Source organism: Pelecanus crispus, chromosome 7, assembly GCF_030463565.1.
Source record: "Pelecanus crispus isolate bPelCri1 chromosome 7, bPelCri1.pri, whole genome shotgun sequence".
NCBI classification, from domain to species: domain Eukaryota; kingdom Metazoa; phylum Chordata; class Aves; order Pelecaniformes; family Pelecanidae; genus Pelecanus; species Pelecanus crispus.
The window spans coordinates 51,544,808-51,563,138 of record NC_134649.1 but is presented as its reverse complement, the minus strand read 5'-3'; the positions used below and the strand labels follow the sequence as shown (position 1 = coordinate 51,563,138).

The 18,331-nt window shown below is 43.9% G+C and overlaps 1 protein-coding gene across 3 annotated transcripts in view; it reads left to right on the top strand.

Annotated features, from left to right (window-relative positions):
- LOC104033786 (transmembrane and coiled-coil domains protein 1) overlaps positions 1-18,331 on the top strand; it is a 120,644-nt gene that overhangs the window by 51,973 nt on the left and 50,340 nt on the right. The window contains exon 5 of one of the 3 annotated variants that reach the window (XM_075714659.1): positions 4,724-4,746. The exons of the other annotated variants lie outside the window; for them this stretch is intronic. Coding sequence (XP_075570774.1) covers positions 4,724-4,746 — 23 coding nt within the window. The remainder of the gene's footprint in view (positions 1-4,723; positions 4,747-18,331) is intronic. 3 annotated transcript variants of the gene reach the window in all.

Below are 18,331 nucleotides of genomic sequence, written 5' to 3'. Positions count from 1 at the left end.
CTGCCCTCCCCTGCCCTGCTCTCCCCTCCCCTCCCCTCCCCTCCCCGGGGCGCCCCCGGACGAGGACGCCTCCGGTTTTGGGGCGGGCGGGCCCCGCGGCGCCGGCCCGGCTGAGCGCAGCCGCCCCGCTCCCGCCGCGCACGCTGTGCCCGGGCAGCGAGGCAGACCATGGTCCAGCGCTTCAGCCTCCGGAGGCAGCTCTCCAAGGTGGGTCGCGCCGCCGCGCCTGCTGCCGGCGGAGCCTCTGCCCGCCCGGGGGGGGCGGCCCCGTCTTTTGTTCTCGCCTCCCGGAGACACAAAGGGGCCGTGCGCGCCGGGCGCCCGGAGGCGGGTGTCTCGGGCGTCTGTCGGCAGGTGCGGGGCCCGCTCCAGCGCTGCGGCCGCCGCCCGGGTGTGTGCGCAGGCTGCGGCTCCCTCGCTCGGTCCGGCCTCAGGACGGAAAGGAGGGGGAGCGCGGAAAGGGAAGAGCCCCGGCAGTCGTGCCGGCAAGCGGGGACGAGAGCTGCCTGCGCGGCTGCTTAAGGGCGTGCTTTACGCCGGCTAGAACGCCTGTAGCAGCCGGCAATACCAATTGTCCCGGCGACACGCCTGCAGAAACAGGAGGAAAGCTTGCCCTCCTCTCTTTGAAGTGCTCGGCAGCGCTTGCTGCTGATACAGTAAGAACAAAGGAGTTGCTGTGAACAGGTTTTGCTCTTCAGTAATTGCAAGTGTTCTAATCCATTTCAAGAAGCGACTTTAGAGGAGCGAATAGTTAATCCATGCAGTCTTGCAGTGTTGTCACTGAATCAATCCAGTGCACGTAGTTTGAAAATTATTTGGAGAAGATCAGCCCATGCATAAAAGCGAGGCTGCGTGGTGCACTACAGGTAAGAGCGCTTCCATGGAGCTGCCAGCACAGCCCTGCTCTCGCAGCTGACCCTTCCCGCTGAGCAGGCTTGGCTCTGGACGTAGGAATTACAGTATTAATTGGACACTTAAACGGCATGCTGAATTTTCACTTTACATTTAAGCTTCCCCCACCCCATGTGTGTGTTTGGAAAGGTTTTAAAATGCATTCATAAAAATTTTAAAATGCTGTTATCAGCATTTAAAATAGGTCAGAATTCACATCCTGCAGACTCTTGGGAAAAGGTATGGCTTAGCAGTAGGTTGGTATCTTTCTTATTTATTTGTGATTTTTTGAGTATCTCCTCATCTTAAAGAAACCGATGTGGCCATTTCAAGGGGGTGTGAAAAAGTGAAACTTGCATCTTTTAAGAGTTTACCTTGTTCCCCGTCAAGAGCTGTGCCTGCAAGCAATGAAGTCTCCACAGGCACTACAGAGTTTAATCATCCCCTCAAAAGAGACTTGATCTACTTAGTAGTGAACTTCATATCTAAGCTCTGTTTACATGGGGCAGCCAAAATAGCTTTAAATTAACTCCTTTGGATAACTCTGGTTTAATTCTTGTTTATCAGGGTGGGTGGGGTGATTTGCAGAAATGTTTACACTCATTTTTTTTTACTATAGGAGAACTGTTTCCGATTTGTTTTTTTAGCTCTCTCCATTTTTGTGTTGTCTGACACAGTTGTGTCTTGCACTGAATTAGCTCTGGTTGTGTCAAGCCCACTTTAAACAATTGTTAAGAAGCTGTCAAGGCTAGACTTCTTTGTTTTAATTGTAAAAGATGCACAACTTTTACAGTAGATGAACTGAAGGAAGAAATGAGAGCTTGGTCTGTATTTACCAGAATAAAAAGTGTAGTTGTACGAAGGAACAATCAAAATGGATTGTGTTTATCTAGGTTTGGATGTAGGATGAGCACTTCATCTCCCTGTCTCCTCGCTGCTCTTGAGAATGGGACTGGGAAGTCCCTTTGTGTTTGAGTCTTTGGGGGGCGAGGGAGAAGGGGTAGCAAATGGTGTTGTAAAGCACTTCATCATCTGCTGGAGGGAAACTATAGAAAAGACATAGAATTTTGCTAATCCATTTATCAGCCAAGATGTAATGAGTGCCAGACTATATAAAATAAAGTAGTACTTTATTAATATTTCTTGTGCAAAGATCTTGATTCTTTCATGGGTGGTGACTTAGGCTTCAAAGTTGGTAAACGTCTACGTAGGACCTGGAGCGCTTGCTCCAAGGATGTATTCACTTCTTGAGTGAAATAGGACATCGTTCAATGGTGTGCCTGTGTCATGCAGCTGCAAAGTCAAAATTCCAGTTTCTAACCATATTTAATGGTGGAGGCTTCAAATAGAATATGACTGTGCAGATTTGAGAGCTACAAACTGAAAAATGCCGCCACCAGTGCATATAAAACATGAGCAAAGAAAACACAGGACTTCATGCAGGAAGGAAAAATACGGCTTCGTGATACAGGATTTAGCCTCAAATAGCTGGTTTCCCTTTCCAGCATGGCTATTTGTACTGCATGGCTTTGGTCAAATCCTTTAGGCTCTCCCAGTCTCTGTCTTCCTTCTATGAATGGGGTTAATGCCTTTTTCTTATTTACATGATGGCTGTCAAATTTTGAAGTACTGTTCTGGGGAGAGCTATATAAGCATTTAAGTGTATACTAACTTATGAAATGTTTGCATTTGATAACCCATTTCTATCAGGAATTTCGGAAAGTTTTACACAGACTTATCTTCAAGTGTTACTTCTTATTTCATATATACCAAATCAACATTTAGTACTTGTGGGTTACTGCTTGGATTCTGTGTTAGTTTGCCACCTTAAGTGTCTGTAAGTATTAAAAAAAAAAGAGTCGTAAATTATTGCATCTTACTGTTAAGACTTAAAGGCAAAATACTTGATGGCTTTTGGATTGGTTCAACAAATGTCTTCCCCAGGCCAAACTCAGATTGTTCGCTTTGTTCCCCACCCCCTTTTTTTTTCCCCCGCCTCCCTAAGTATCCAAAGTGTTTTCCAAAGTGTTTTCCAAGTATTTTGGTTCAAACCACTCTCCATCTTGTACTGTTTGGAAATCCTTGGACAGCCTGCAATTACTGTCACCCAAGACCTCAAGAAGCATTGTTGCTGCTGTGTTATGTTTAGTTGGGGAATTCCCTAACTCTTGGAGGGATAGTACAAAACTGTATCCAGGTTTTACTTAGCTTGACTTTGTCCAGATGTTGTAGCTGGATTTATGAAAGGAAACTAATGGAGATAAATTGAACTGTATTTAAGGCAGTTTTTCGAAGTTAAAATGTATACGCTTTCTTTTAAAGGTTCTCTCCCAGAGGAGATTCAGGTGAGCCAAATAGTGCTCTCGTATATGGCTGAACTTTTGACTAGAAAAGGCCAGGTTCAATTTAAAGAAAGGAAAGGCCAAAAAAAAGTATTTTTTGTGAACTGCAGTGAAACTCAGTTCATTTAACTAACACATCAAATGTTAAAAATTTTGGACTGGATTGTGTTGCTCTTACATACTGTTTGGGTTTATTATCATCTGAACTGTCTCTGTGTTGTCACTGATGTGGATTGAGTTTATTTATGGGAGAGGAACTTTAGTGGATTACGCTGAAATAGCCTTGCAATACCTTTAGTTGAGCTACAAGAAGTTCTGTCAGCCTGTCTAAGGGTTGCAGCGGGTGAGCGTGCTGTTGTGCCGATAGCCGCCTGCGCTCCTGTTTGTCACTGATTCTTCCAGCAGTGCCTCCTCAGCTTCCTCTGGGTCATGCTTCTCTTGCACCACATTGATCTTGGGCAGATACGACCCAGCACTTGATGTTATACCCCAAGTGATTTGCTCTTCTTCAGCTCTGTTTGTTAGCCAGTGTCGATGGATCGTTTCCTTTATTCTTTATGCTGCTGACCTTGTATTTTTGTGGGTATAGGATCATCAATGGGAGTCTCTATCCACAGATAGAAATTCTTTGGTAAAGATGAATGTAGTATAAAATAATTTTTTTGGCAATCTAAATTTACAATGAACAGATAGGGACTAATATATAATATGAAAGCAATTAACCCCTTAAGACTGTGCCCCTGTTCCTATGCAGAATCACAATGCTTGTGATTCAAGAACTGTTTGTCTCAGAATAAAAAAGGTAAATAATGGTGTTTGCTAAGTTCCGTGAATTTCCAGAGCATATTGCTTGAATTGCTCATGGCTATATCCTCCTTTTTTTTTGTGTCTGCCTCTGTCTTGAGGAGAGAAAGTCCCTAAAGAAGTTTATAATGCAAAATAAAATTGCCGTCCTTTCTCAAGTCAGTAAAACAGTTACCCGGGAAGTTAAAAGTAGAGTGACTTGATACTTCTGAGCTCTGGGGCCAGTTGTTATGTGGCTGTTTCCCATCTGTCAGTGTTCTACATGGAAAAAATGTATTTATTGATAAGATCTGATGTTGGAGGTGCTCAGCTGTTAAGAATTTTTTCTTATCTGGAGTGAGCTCGTTCTTACTGCAGCATGTTTCATTGGTAAACCCTTGCCAAATGTCAAGAAACAGCAGGCTGTGCTAACCAGTTTATCAGGGCAGAGCTCTCCTAATATTGAATATTCAATGGAGAATTTACGTTTAGCAAAGATACGGTGCTGATTCCACTTTTATAGCTAAAATGGTCAAAAGGTGGATGCTTCCATCTGTTTGGCCTACTTGATTTTTATGATATATAGCATCAAAAATCATAGCTATGTTCAGAGTGTATCTTCACTATTAAAATATATAAAATAATAGCTCTCATCAAGTTCTCAGTAAAACTTCATAGAGCTGATGTCTAACGTAGCTTGGCTACAGTTAATAGTGGAGGAGAGTGAGAAGTAAGACGAGGGTTTGGAAGTCTGATGCATTTCAACTCTATTCTCACGTTTAATAGAGCAGCAAACGGGTTTCCTGGGGCTCTTCAAGTTCTGCACTGCTCACAGAATTGAAGTAACATCGTTGTACCCATGGCTGAGCGAAGCTGGCTGGATGGCTTGATCATGGGACCTTCAGGGGGTAGAAGGAAACATAAGTTACCACATCAGTTGCTCAACAGTAGATTACTGTTAGATTACCTTTTTTCGTGGTAACTGTGATGCAGCTTGAAGCAACTTGCTGTTTGGGGGAACCGGTAGAAGGTCGCTCACCTTCACAGCAGACTTTTTGGTATGCTGCAAGTCTGTCTCTGGCATACCACGTAATACCATAACAAATGTATGTGCGCTGCCTTGGGTCAAGTAGGGGATTAGTTTATCACTGTCAGTGCAAGGGCAGTTACTCAGAAATTTCCTGTTGCTCCTAATGGAAAGGCAGGTTTGCTTGAGTTGGCCGTTTTGACTGCCCTTGTAGACAAGCCAGCTGGATCATCTCCGTGTATTATGCCTCACATTATTTAATTTTGAATCTGTTCCTGCATGGATGCTTTGTAAGGTTTACGGGGCAAAAGGCTTGTCTAAACAAAGCTGAGAGGTGGTGGGATGCAAACAGGTCCCCAAGAATTGCTGGCCATGCTGGTGTTGAATGAGTACTGGCAGCGATTAGAAATACCATGAACTTTTCTAGGCAAGATGGGTCCCTCAAGAAGGGAATGAGCTTCCACTGCATCATCTTGCTCGTAGGAACGTGTGGGAAGATGTTGCAGAGCTATCGCCTTCATCTTACAAAAGGAAAATGAGCTTCTGGCACTCTGTTTTAAGAAGTAGGAGTAACAGGTTTCGTGAGAGTTTGTCCTGTCTCAGTGTAGCAGCTTCATGAATGCCATGACAGTGCAGAAGTAAAATAGACTTGAAGCACCTTCCCACATTGGTAATTAACAGGGCATGTGAGCCTATACCTGCAGAGATAATAGAGGTAAGACTAGGGACTTCTCTTTATGAAAAAACATTACTAATAATCCAAAGAATTACCTGTACACATGCCAGCTGGGGGTCTGGTGAATTGCATGTGATAGCTTATTGCCAAATAGACTTAGGATGTTAAAGTGTGTAAACACAGGCTACAGGTGGAATGCAGCTTACATAAATGCATCTTTCCATTTAATAATGGAATTCCACAGCTCGTGGCAGTTTGCTACACAGAATATCATCATACTTTATAATAGGTGCTTACATGGGACTGGATAGCAATAACAATTGGAATTTCCTACCAGCAGTGATCAAAGGCAGCATTGTAAGTGTTGGCATCTTAACTCGGAATTAGTTACCTTTAGGGGTCCTTTGTAGAGATTTTGGCTTGTGTAGTATTTGCTCCTCTCCCCTCAATTCCCTTTGATAAACCAGCTGGCTTCTTCCTCAGCCAGTGTTTCTTCAGAGGCAGAGGAGAGTTTGCTCTCATTTTGCAAATCTTTCCATTCTGGATGTGACAGTCAATGATCAAAATGCATATGTAAACTAGGTCCTTTCCAGAAAGGATAGAAAAGCTTCTATGCTGAAGGAAGAAGTCCTTCAGAAGTCTAGGGGAAATAAAGCAACGGGAGCAAGAGAACTTGAGTTAGTTTTCAACATTCACATGACACCCAGTTTGGGACTCCCTGTCTTGACAAAGGATGTGACAACTATCTCCAGAATAATTCTTACCAGAGATAGATTGTAAACGCTTGTGTTTGGTGAGCAGAGAAGTGGATGGTAGAGGCTTCATTTATTGGATTTTGGTGGTTCAAAGATGGGATTTGCCTGTTCTGTCCATCAGATCTGCTCAGTTTTCCCAAAGGCATCCCTTGGAGGCAGCTGTGTCTGCTGTAAGGTGAGTTGAGTGGTGCAGTCCTGTTCCTGCCAGACTGTAACTGCATCATAATACACTCCATGATGGGCACACGAGCACCTGACTGGAATAATGAAAGTTCTAGAGTATCTTTTCACACCATGAATTTCATATTTGGGATTATATTTAAGAAAAATTGACAGGTAGTAGGGCACCCCCATGAGTTATCTCTCCATTAAACTGACTTCTGCCTTTGGGGCTGTTATTCCCTCAAGGCAAACACAGTCTTTGTTTCAAGAAGAGAAAGATGCTCAGCACGGGGTGGTTTTGACTGTGGACCCCCCCCCGCCTTGACGTCGGGTGCCTGGTGCCTTAGGGTTATAAAAAGCCCGCAATTGCAGGGCCCATTTCGCACCCCGGCCCACTCCCCGCTGTTGGCAGGGCTGGTGCCCCCTGCTCCTCGGAGCCGCTTGGCTTTGCTCCCCCGCTCTGGCCGCGGGCGCTGCTCTGGGAGCTGCTGCTGGGGCGCGGGCAGCAGCAGCTCCGGCGTGGGCAGCTGAGGACTGCGATGGTGCCAGCCCGCTCACGGCCGGCGTGGTCCAGCTCTGCGCCGCCGGCATGTCTGCGCAGGGCGTCACCCGCCCGGCGGGGCCCGCGGCGGCCGTGCGCGTGCTGCCCTTGGTGTCCGCAGAAATAGCTGATGGCCAGGTCCGTGCAAGAAAATACGCTGATGCTGGCAGTCCTAAGTGGGTTAGCAGCTGAGACGTTTCCAGGGAAAAGTGGTCAGAAGCTTTCATAGCTCAGAGTAAATGATACAGCAGACCTTCCATTCGGTTTGACAGTCCAAAGGGAGTCCAGACAACCGAGGTAGCCCCGCTCCAAGCCCACGAAACGCTGGTGTTGGTAAGAGGCTGGGGATGTGTCTTTGCTCCAAGCGCCTGCTGAGGAGCGGATGGTATGGCAGCACGCAGCGGTCTGAGAATGCAGCAATGTTGCTGCGGGACTGGCAGGCTCAATAAGTCTCTGTCGTAGGATCTGCCTCCATTGGAGTTTGGCTAAAAAATTAAATTCTTCTCCACAGCAGCCTCTCTGTCTCTTTGCAGACCCCTTAGTCAATAAAGCACACGTGGGAAGAGCACACCGAGGAGGCGGCGGGCGGGCTGCGCGCAGGGCTGGAGGGCAGCGCTGCCGGGCCTGCGCCCACGGCCTGCGCCCACGGTCTGCGCCGGTGCGCGCTCCGCTGCGGCCTCCCCGCCCGCCTGTTTCTCAGCAGGTATCCCCAGCTCTGCGGGGGCGGTTTGGTGTTTTAAAATCTGGTTTGCTGGAATACTGAGGGATGACAGAACAGACTTTTTCTCTGACTGCTGAAACCGCTGTAGCTGTCGCCCTTATCCCCTCGGCCCTCCGAGGCTCGTAAGAACACAGGACACCTTCTTGTTCCGTAAAGTGTAGTTCCTGGATGACCTGCTACTTCATGTAAAAGTTCGCAGCCCTCTTAATTAAAGAGAAGAGGGCAAGCGTGTTCCACAGCAATTACAGATTAGCAGAACCTTGCAAGTGAAGTTTTTTGCCTGCTTTTTATTATTTTTAAATGTGGTTTCGTATCTTGTGTGTCTTAGAAAATACTTGTTTTCTCAACACCTGATTTAGATGTTACGATAAGTAAAATATTAATCCTAGTGTTGCATGCTTGCAGTTAAACCTTTCTTGTGTTTGGATTGATTCTTTCCATCCCATCCTTAAACAGGTCTTCCAGGTTCTAAAGCCAGTTTCCCTGCAAAATTCATGACAAGAGGAAATCGAGGCCAGTCCCATCAAATAACTCGGTCCGTACTGATGTTAAGTAAATTTTAAATCAATGGAAGTTTTTGTTAGGGTACAATAAATTAAGTTGTATGTGCAGTTCAGACTACTCACTTTGGAGGCAGTCTGTCTGAATAGCCCGTCTTTTGAAGACAGAAATTAATTAAGTTGAAAATGTAGCCTAAGTTCCAGGACGCTTTGATAGACATTGACAGGAAAACTAAAGGATCAAGGTTTGGGTTTTTTTTCACTTAAGATGCAATTTGGATACCACTGAGATCAACTGGTATTTGAATAGGGAATTCAGCTTGGAAAACATTCCCTTCTTGAGTTGTGAGCTTTGAGACTATTTGAAATAGACAAGAAAAATTGCTAAAGAAATGAAGCAAGGTTCTAATCCTTCAAAGAATTGCATTGAACATTTTAGTAGCTATTAAAAAAGGAAATTGTAATTAGATTTTAAATCAGAGTAATAAAATGCTTCAGCAACATGTTATAAGTGCTGTCATTTGACTTTTTTGATAGGGCATTCAAAGGGCACATACTTAGCAAGAACGGAGTCCAAGATCACAGGAATGCACACTGTAAAGTTTTACTACAAGGGTTTTATTGGGTTTTTTTTTTTTTTTTTCTTGAGTGCTGTTGGTAAACAACTGCAGAAAAATCTTTTCTCCGTGTTATCTGCATACATCATATGTCATACTTCACTCTCAGAAGCCTACGAGCACTGATGTCACATTTGGAAAATCCATAACTAGTAAAAGTTTCAATTCTAGAATCACTAACTGCTTCCAAAGAAAATGAAATTTGAAGGAGTGCTTGAATTAGCATGGGATAGCCTTTATGCAGGCACATATTTTTGCTTGCTCAAGCGTGTCTGCCTCGGGGTGTGCTGAAACCCACTGCCTACACCATCGATGTGGAAGGACCCAGGATCCTGTTGGTGGTGAACAAAAGCTTACAGGGGAAAGAAATATTTCTATTGTCAGAAAAAAATTATTTCAGCCTGATGACATTGGCAACAGGACAATAGGAGCAGAGGAAATGAAGAGCTTCAAGTTGGTGTGGAGGAGGTGTTTCACTGGAGGCTGGATTGCAAAGCATGTGAAATATTAGTGCAGAACTGTTGCCCACAGGTCTGCAGTATTTGGGACTACTGTTTTGTAATGGGACTAAAGTTTTCTCTATTTAACAATTTTCTCTGTTGAAATAAGCTTTTAGTTGGTGTGTGTTCGTTCTTTCAGTGAAATGTAAGTTGCCTTTCTCTTTATGCTAAAGACCATCCCCACCCCACCCCCCCCAAAAAAAAAAAAAAAAAAAGAGGAGAGGCATTCCTCTGCTTTTTATGCACGAAGCATTAATTTCAGTAGGAGTTGGGCATATCTTGGGATCAGGCCCATTAATCTCAAAAATAATAGTGTATCGCAGAGGCGTGGAGACTTAGAGTCCTGGAATTGAGTAGGGAAATTATGTCTTAGTCATAGTTATTATGTGGTAGGATAAAGTGCTATAAATTTAAACCCTTGTCAGATTTGGAGCTATTCTTACATTTGTTTAGTGCTTTCAATATTAATGTTCTGAATAAAATAGTTGCTTAATTAAGGTAATGTATTGGCAATGCTCTGATAACTTGATCTGTTCCATCCTTCAGTGTTTTCATTGGGTTACATATGAGTTCATCTAATTTGGAATTTTTTTTTTTTCCTAAAATGCTGTTTAATACCAGCTACAGAAGTTCAGAGGTGTGCTGTAGCCTCCATACCTTATGTAAAGTTATCCTTTTTGTACCATAACGGAGCTGAAGAGAGAACAGCATTTGTACATAGACTGCCAGAAATAAATGGTTGCATAAAATATGAGATCTCAAGCACTCACAATGAGACATTTCAAAAATTAGATAGTCTACTGAACACATAGAAAAAGTTGTGGATTATCCAAACAATTTAGCTAATCAGTAGTGAGGAAGGAATTTCTCACTAGACAAATGACTCTTTATGCATGTTCTTTCACCTAGGTCTTGCTTTTAGAGCGAGGGAGACGTCCCAGCCTAGAATGTCGCTGGTGCTGCAGTGAAAATCTAGATCTCTTGATCCCTGCTGTACTAAGGGGACACAGCTCTTTTTGAACACATGGTTAATTCTGCAAGAGAGGAGGCTGTGTTCCAGCTACTCCTGCCATTTCATACTGTCATGTCTCTAGCTAATCAAATGTACCTCAGACACCATCTGTAACCAGCAGATACATATTCTTTGTATGTATCATAAGTTTGAGCAACTGGCACATTACTCAGCTGAATACTGTTTTTCATTCCCTTTGATGTAGCTTTCATTTAGCCATCCAGATCTGACTACCAAAACTTCTATCAAAGAGCAAAGACATTTGAACCTTTTATGCATAATTAAAGAATTAAAAAATAATAATAAGCTGGATGAAAAAGGCCTCCTGGTTCCGTAATATCATTCAAGCCATTTTCTTCTAGCATTTCAATAGTAAGCAGTACACATTTGGAAGGCTTATAACTATGTTTTGTTGCTGGGCCTGAAATGTCAAAGCTTTGAATGCTTTCTTGACACTCAAGAAATGCATGTACTATTGATCAACTTGAACTTTGCTTTTCTGATATTTTTTCATAAGTGGATATATAAATATTTGCCTGGTGAATTGGTGCTCTCCATGCAAGCCTCAGGGTCTGGGCTGTGAACTGAAAACTGTTCATGAGTACCAAGAGTCAGTAGCAAACAAGCAGTTCAGAGGTGCCTGGGTCAGAAGCATTGGCTGTGGAGCGCTCTCTTCGATGCATGCGGATGGCTTCAGTGCTGTGAAGGTGTGGAGCGCAGGGGAGCGCGTGTGTGTGACCATCAGCGGAGAGCTTCTCACATCAGGGTGGTTCTGCAGTTACAACACTGGCTAACTCCTCCCCCAGAAAGACAACTGCATTCCAGGCTTGACCCTTGCATAGCTAAGGCTGGGTATAAAGCTAGACGTGGAAGGAATTCCAAGGTTTCTTTATCATTTTGGGGTCTGTGCTATCTTGCAGATTTCAAAGGCAGCTCGACCTGTGTCACACACTTAAATCAAACTATCACAGTATGTTGCAACCATACGCAGCCTCTAGGCAGTCTAATTAAAGCTCTGGCAGTCATTAAGAGAAAACCCTAGGCGTTATTTACCAAGATTAGATTAGTATGGTGTTTGAAGAAACAGTGTGATAACTTGCAATACTGAATGTAATAGTTATCGACAGGGATTCCACACATTTCTCCTAAATCCAGATATTGTACAGAGTGGAATCCTGCAAGAAGACGCATTTTTCATATATTAATGGAGGGTGAACTTCTTTTCATAAACCTTATTTTTTTTCTGTAAGAGGTACATGCCAGTGGCTTGTTATATCCAGAGATAGAGCAGTTTCAGAGCACAGCTTAACAGTCTGGTGATACCATTTGAAGAAAGAAAATGTTAGTTATTTCAATAAAATCTACAGACTTGCAATCCACTACACATTAACTTCATTTTCTACGTTTGTCCGTCTGCACTGGTGCAGAAAACTTGCTGCAGGTAGCAGCTACTGCGGTACTTCTTTGCCAGGCAGAAAGTTGAAAAGAGCTGGTGTCTTGCCAGCCAGCATCACTGCAAAGAAGCAGCATTAGTGAGAGGCCTTGCACAACTGTCTTGACGCTCTGCCGAGAGGTGGGATCTCCAGGAAGACCGTTAACATATTTCTATTACTAAACATCACTTTTGAAAAATACTACAGGCTCTCAAATGAGGTGGAAACCTCCATGTGTTCCAGCGCAGGTGACTCGAGCTGTGTGTGAGCTGGTGAAACGCTCGATGGGCAGAGCTCCGTGGCTTGGCATGCAAGCTGCCGAGCCTGGCTTTCTCCGCATCCCTGTCTGGCAGGGAAGAAGCCTTTGGGTTTCCTGGTTTTGTCTGGTTCCGCGCTGTGGGGATTCTCATTTACGCAGACACCGTCAGGGTCTCAATGCATGTGGCAGTGGGGAGGAGATCATTAACGTGAACGCAGTTCCTCCTAGCTGTTAGTTTCTTTTCTGAACAGTTACAACTACAGTGTTGCTTTTAGTTAACAAAGCAGCCCTTCCACATCTGACCTCTCACGTCTTGGAAATCAAAAAGTAGGCTGTTGGTGTTGCTAGCGAATGCCTCTTTAAAAGCCAAGCCAAACCAAAAGTTCAAATATCCACAGTCAGGGAGCAGTATTCAAAATGAATTCAATTGAAAGTGGCCCTTGCAGCAGTGCTCTCTTGTGCCTGGTAAGTGATGCCATGTTCCTGATTGTTCAGTGTGCAGACAGCATCCGAGCTAAGGCATGATGTACCCAGTCTTCGAGGGAGAGGACAAGAATATAGGTTAAAACTGCCATGTAACAGCCATCGTAAATTAGAACCAGCTGGGTTTCAGGCTCACTAACAGTAGTTCTACGATAGCCAGGTTCAGAGGAGGAGTATAAAACCATCTATTTCAGGGAATGCTTGAATAAAGATCAAACTGATTTTTAAATGTATGCTTCTTTATATAAGCATTTAATAAAGAAATAACAGTGGAGTACATTGTGTCTTAGAAATAAAATGATGAATAGAAGCGACTCGGTATCATGCTTTGTCTGTGAATTAATTGGTTGCCATTGCTTCTTGAATATTAACCCAACTCACGAGCTCTGCCAGGCGGGGCTTTGGCTCCAGCATCCCGTGTGTGTCTTGTCTCAAGCACAGGGTTTAGGGCTGGTCAGTTAAATGCTTCCAGCTTCAGCTCTCGCAGGCTGCTCAGCGCTGTTGCATGATCCAATCCCCTCTGCGCCTGAAAAGCCAAGTAGCTTTCACTGAGGTTCTGCCATTAGCACGTTCTGGTGGTTCAGCGAGCTGATAATTAACTGAGGGTTAATGCATCAGCAGGTGGCTCTAGTCTTTGTTTCTTTAGTTTTGTGAAGTGGATTCAAGTGTGGTAAGTATGCTTGGTGGGGGGGAATGAGTTTGGCTACTCTTGCCTTATATCTGGGACGCTTGGAGAACTGGTTCCCCAGAGGGGAGCTTAAATACAGAGTACTCTGTAATGTCTTTGCAACCCAATGCCATGTTGTCTTGAAGAACTATTTGGGACTATTGACAACTGACTGGTCTCTTGTATTGTTCAGGACGAGAAAACAGTGTTTCTAATCTTTTTGCCATTAATTATCCTAGATTGGTTGTCTCAGATACACTTGCGGATGCTGCAGTCACTCTTCTAATTGTGGTGAGTAAATGTGGTCTTCTGTTGCTTGGTTTTTCCCTTTTCCTCCCAAATAATCAGGTAGATAGATGTGGTTTACAAAAGCAGCTCAATTCACGTTTGCTTAAAATTTCTGTGTAAATACACCGGTATTTTCTAGATCTAGAAGCAGGCAGATGAGGCTGTGGCGTGCGCTGGCTCTGACCCCGCCCTGACAGAGGGCTTTCTAGCGTTGGATCAAAAGCTGCTGATTCAGCACCCTCTATTTTATCAAGGCAATGAGAAAAAAAGTATCCAACTGCATTGTGAGAGCTCAGCAAAAGTCATCTTTGAGTCATTTATGACCCAGTGGTATAGGAATTAAAATCCTGTTGATGTCTTGGTTACAGTTCAGGCTGTTGGTGGGGGGGAGTTTCTTTTGCAAAGATAGGAGGGAGAGAGGTGTCTTTCATGCCCCTCTGGTGTTTCTCCTAAGTTAGTTCAGGCTGGAAGGCGTCTCTGGAGTTCACCTGCCCAGTGACCTGCTCAAAGCAGGGCTTTCTTCAGCATTAGATTCTCTTCTCTTTTGAATCTGATGTGGCAAATAAGCTCCCATACTTACTAATGAGCTGCGAAATTCCAACCGAGACCGGGAATGAAGATGTCTTTATTATGTCAGTCCGTCATCAATTTCACACATTTAGGTAAAACTCCCCGTTCGTAAACTCATTTTCTGAAGAATTTTCTATCTCCATTTCTGGAGTGGATGCGTGTTAGTAAGTTTTGTGCTTTGGCTGTGATGGTGGTTGTATTCTGGTTTGGGAGTACATGGTAAGCCAACTGCTGACAACTACTTTGGTAGTTAATTTTTCAAGGGAGATTTGCATGGCACGGTGTCTCTCAGTTCTGCTGACTCTCCGGGAGGAGAATGGAACGCGCTTTTGCCACTTCTTCGTGAGTAAGGCTCTCTTCAGAGCTGCCTTACTGGCACAGAGGAGAGGGAACAAGAAGCCTCCATTCTTGGAGCGATTGCTGTTTATGAACTTACTGTGGGACCCCTCTGGGGTGCTCTGCTTAGGGAATTACCTCCGGTAAGAGGCAGCGTGGGTCTGCCACACAGTTATGTTTTCATAGTTCAGTCAGTCACTTTTCCTCTTAACACCGACATCTCTTCCTCCCCCTCCACTTTCTCTGAAACTGTTGGACTCTTAATGCAAAGGACTTCTCAAAGCAGGGCTCCATCTGCAGTTTAGCATTGTCATAAATAAAAAAGCCTGTAAAAGCAGGCATTGCACATATTTTATGCATGGTCCGCCTGTGATGATCAGGCACGTTGCAGGTACCTTCCCTGAGGTTCGAGTGTGCAGCACCTGTGCTGGAGTTTGATCAGAGCAAGCTGTGAATTATTGAGTACTCTGCTTCAGTCAGACAGGAGGAAAATGAAACGCTGCTCTCTTCAGCATTAGAAGCTTTAACCCAGTTTCTTACTGAGAGATACCAGTTCTTATTAGAGTGTTTTCTTATAAAGGTATGTAGAATACAGCGATCCTTCAGATTCACACAGTTTTCCTTAAATAATTTAAACACATTTTATCTCTCCTTTTAAAGCTAGAAAGAACACTTCCTATACGTTTTGACAATTTATAATCCTTAGGAGGTAATATTGTATTGAGAGTCTTATTCTGTGCTGTATTAAACATCCTGACTGCATCTCTCATTGTTCAGGCAATTGCTGAAAAATCGCAAACCTTTTAACCTTTCAGGTCACTTATTCAAAACAGTCCCAGTTCACAAGGGACTGGAAGTCTACTGCAACCTGGGCACTGCTTAGACTTGTACAAAAAAGGGTATAAAAAGGTATTAGAAACCAGAGAGGTCGTGCAGCACCATAAGCTGATTTGGTTTACATGGAAATGGAAAACGAAATACATTAAGCGTGTTTTAGTTGGATGCTTCTGATGAAGATGCCGAGTGGCTAATACTGTCTGAATGGTAATTTCCTGTGTGTATATCTCTCTTCTGTTTTGATTTAGAAGCTGTCAGAAGCTTTTTTCTTTGTTTTTCTTGGGGATACTTTTGGAAATCTTAATTTCAGCAAGGAGTTCTGTGGGTATTCTTAATGATCAGAAGCCCTGTAGCCCACAGGTGAAGGAACCACCCTGGCTTCCCCAGGGGACAGGGGATAACTGATGTTACAGCCAGCACTGGAGCCAAGTGCAGTTGCAGAAGAGGAGGGAAAGCGAAAGAAACGGCTTGATAAAGAAGTCAGTAGGCATCTAGCAGAAATACGGACAGACATTACATAGTGAAGTACGATGTCTGCCAACAGAAGTTAACCTGTTAAGATCTCCTGAACAAACTGGAACTGCCACAGGGATGTCAGAGTAGATCAGTGATTAGAGTCTTTGGGCAATCACAGATTCAACTGGAACTATGAACCGTGGAACTGCAGCTCATAGGTTCTGTACCTCTCCGTCTTAGTGAGCTTGAGCAGATGGCTTTAAATTGTTGTGCTTCAGTTTTGCTACCTCTGAGACCAACTGGCCCTGCTGTGGGAGATGCATATTCCCCTACTGCTGCTTTCCTCCACACAGTATCCAGCTAAGAAGCTCCATATTGCCTGCACTTGTTTCCACGCACTTGTGGAATTGCAAGCCAACGTAACTATAGCTCAGACATAGTCTTAGCAAGTCTTTGTATTCATAACAGTTAGCCAAGTATCTACCCCCTCTTCCCATTTCCAAGGGCGAAGAAAAAAAACAAAATTACCTGACATTTTGTGTTAAACTGCTTTTGTGCAGCAGTACCTTGACTGTTAAACACATATTCTCCAGTGTTCTGTGTGTCTACCTTCTTTGCCACCTAACTTCTAAAGCAGTCTTATCTTTGAAGGGAATATTTATGCTAAGTGACTTTTGAATGACTGTCTGCCCTAATCCACAAACAGGCAAATCCACTTCAGTACTGCTGTTTGCATTAATGCAGCCGATTGAAGCAGCCCAGAAATTTGAAACAGAAAAGGTCTTACATGCGTTGCACATGATCCCTATCTGCATTGTGGGAGTACAGTGACATTCCAATTTAGCTTCTGTTTCTCCTTTTACCCTATAAATAACATTAAAGTATTTTTTTAGCAGGAAAGAATGGGGCCACGGCACCCACCTGTACATTGATAGCTACACTCGCCATTATAGCTTCAAGAAAATGCCTTGCAGCGTTAGTATGTCTTACTGCTAGGCAAGGTCAGTGGTTTTCTGCTCTGTGGTCTGTCTCGCTGTTTCTCCCTCTCTGTCCCGCTGTCTTTCTGCTGAAAGTTAATTGTGGTTGGACATACCCTGTTTAAAAACAAAGCAAGAAACATAGTTGGAAGGGGAGAAATAATAATGGGCTTAAGGGTTTAAATCACATTGATTTCTATTGTAACCAAACACATGCTTGAGCCCATTTTTTAATGAGTCTTGACACTCAGAATAGCAGAACATAAATTTCAAGGAACATCCTGTCTCTGGTTTGGTATCCTAGCTCCTTGACTGTTGGAAGCAGTATGAAATCATGGGAACCTGAGCTCATTTACTGTAATTTGAAAGTAAGGAAAACTTATATTCAGCATTTCTACTGAAACTTTCTGAGCTTTTCTGCCCACCAGAAAGAAGATAGAATTTTAAGTAGTCTAGCCTGTAACAAAGAAAGAGAGCTGATAAATGGACTGCCATGCTTTATGAAGAGACTTGGTCTGTACTAGCACATGCTGATTTCTCTTCGTATCTGGCCGATTTTGACTAAAGCTAGAATAGATATCCTGTCTTCATTATGCCATGTAGACAACCTCAAAAATTTGGGCTTATGTACCTGCAGTTGCACTAACATTTTGCTGTGTAAGTATGCACCACTCCTCTGTCCCTGCCCATAGCTGTTTTGACTTTTACTAGAATTCTTGCATTCCACACAAATTTCATTTCTGAATGCTGCTGCTGCTCTCTGAAAACCCTGAGATTTGGGCCAAATGCTCTTCCAGGCAGGAGGCAGCACAGAACAACACATACTCCACTGCACTCCAGGTTCCTGCTATTCTTAAAACTCCTGGACCCCCCCTTACTGTCCTTTGAGGAGCTTCAGTGCTGCGCCCAGGGGCCTTTTGCGGTGCTGCTGTGCCTTGCTGCAGGAGTAGCAGGAGCTGGCAAGTCAGCTGGGCTGTGTGTGTGAGTGTGCACTTGTGTGTTTATGCATGTACATTAATGTCTAATGCTCGTGTCAAACTTATTTTGAAAAATAGCTTTCATTATAATTAATACAGTGGTCGTATGAGGTCACACGATTGTGTTTTTTCATAAGTATCTGTCCATGCTTTCGGTCTTCTAGGGAACTGAAATACACATGGTTTTGGCCCAAACCACAAATACGCAACGCATTTCAGTTTTAATTGAAGAAATTGCTATGAAGTGTCTTAGGGTGTGTCATCTAACTAGAACCAGCCTAACCACACAAGTATTTGCCACTAACAGGAGCAGACCCCTTCTTCTGCCTTAGTTATGCCCATGTGCTGTTACAGCTGCCCTTGGGCTGGATCTAGCGATTGCGCAGCTGTGGGGAATCAGTTCAGCTGGTTTATCCAGGGGAGGACAAACCCTGCTGAGAGGGGGGGAGAAGGGAGGACAGTTTTCCCTTGGATCAGCTGCTGGAGCCAGCTCACCGTGCTGCGAGCATCCGATGCGAGGG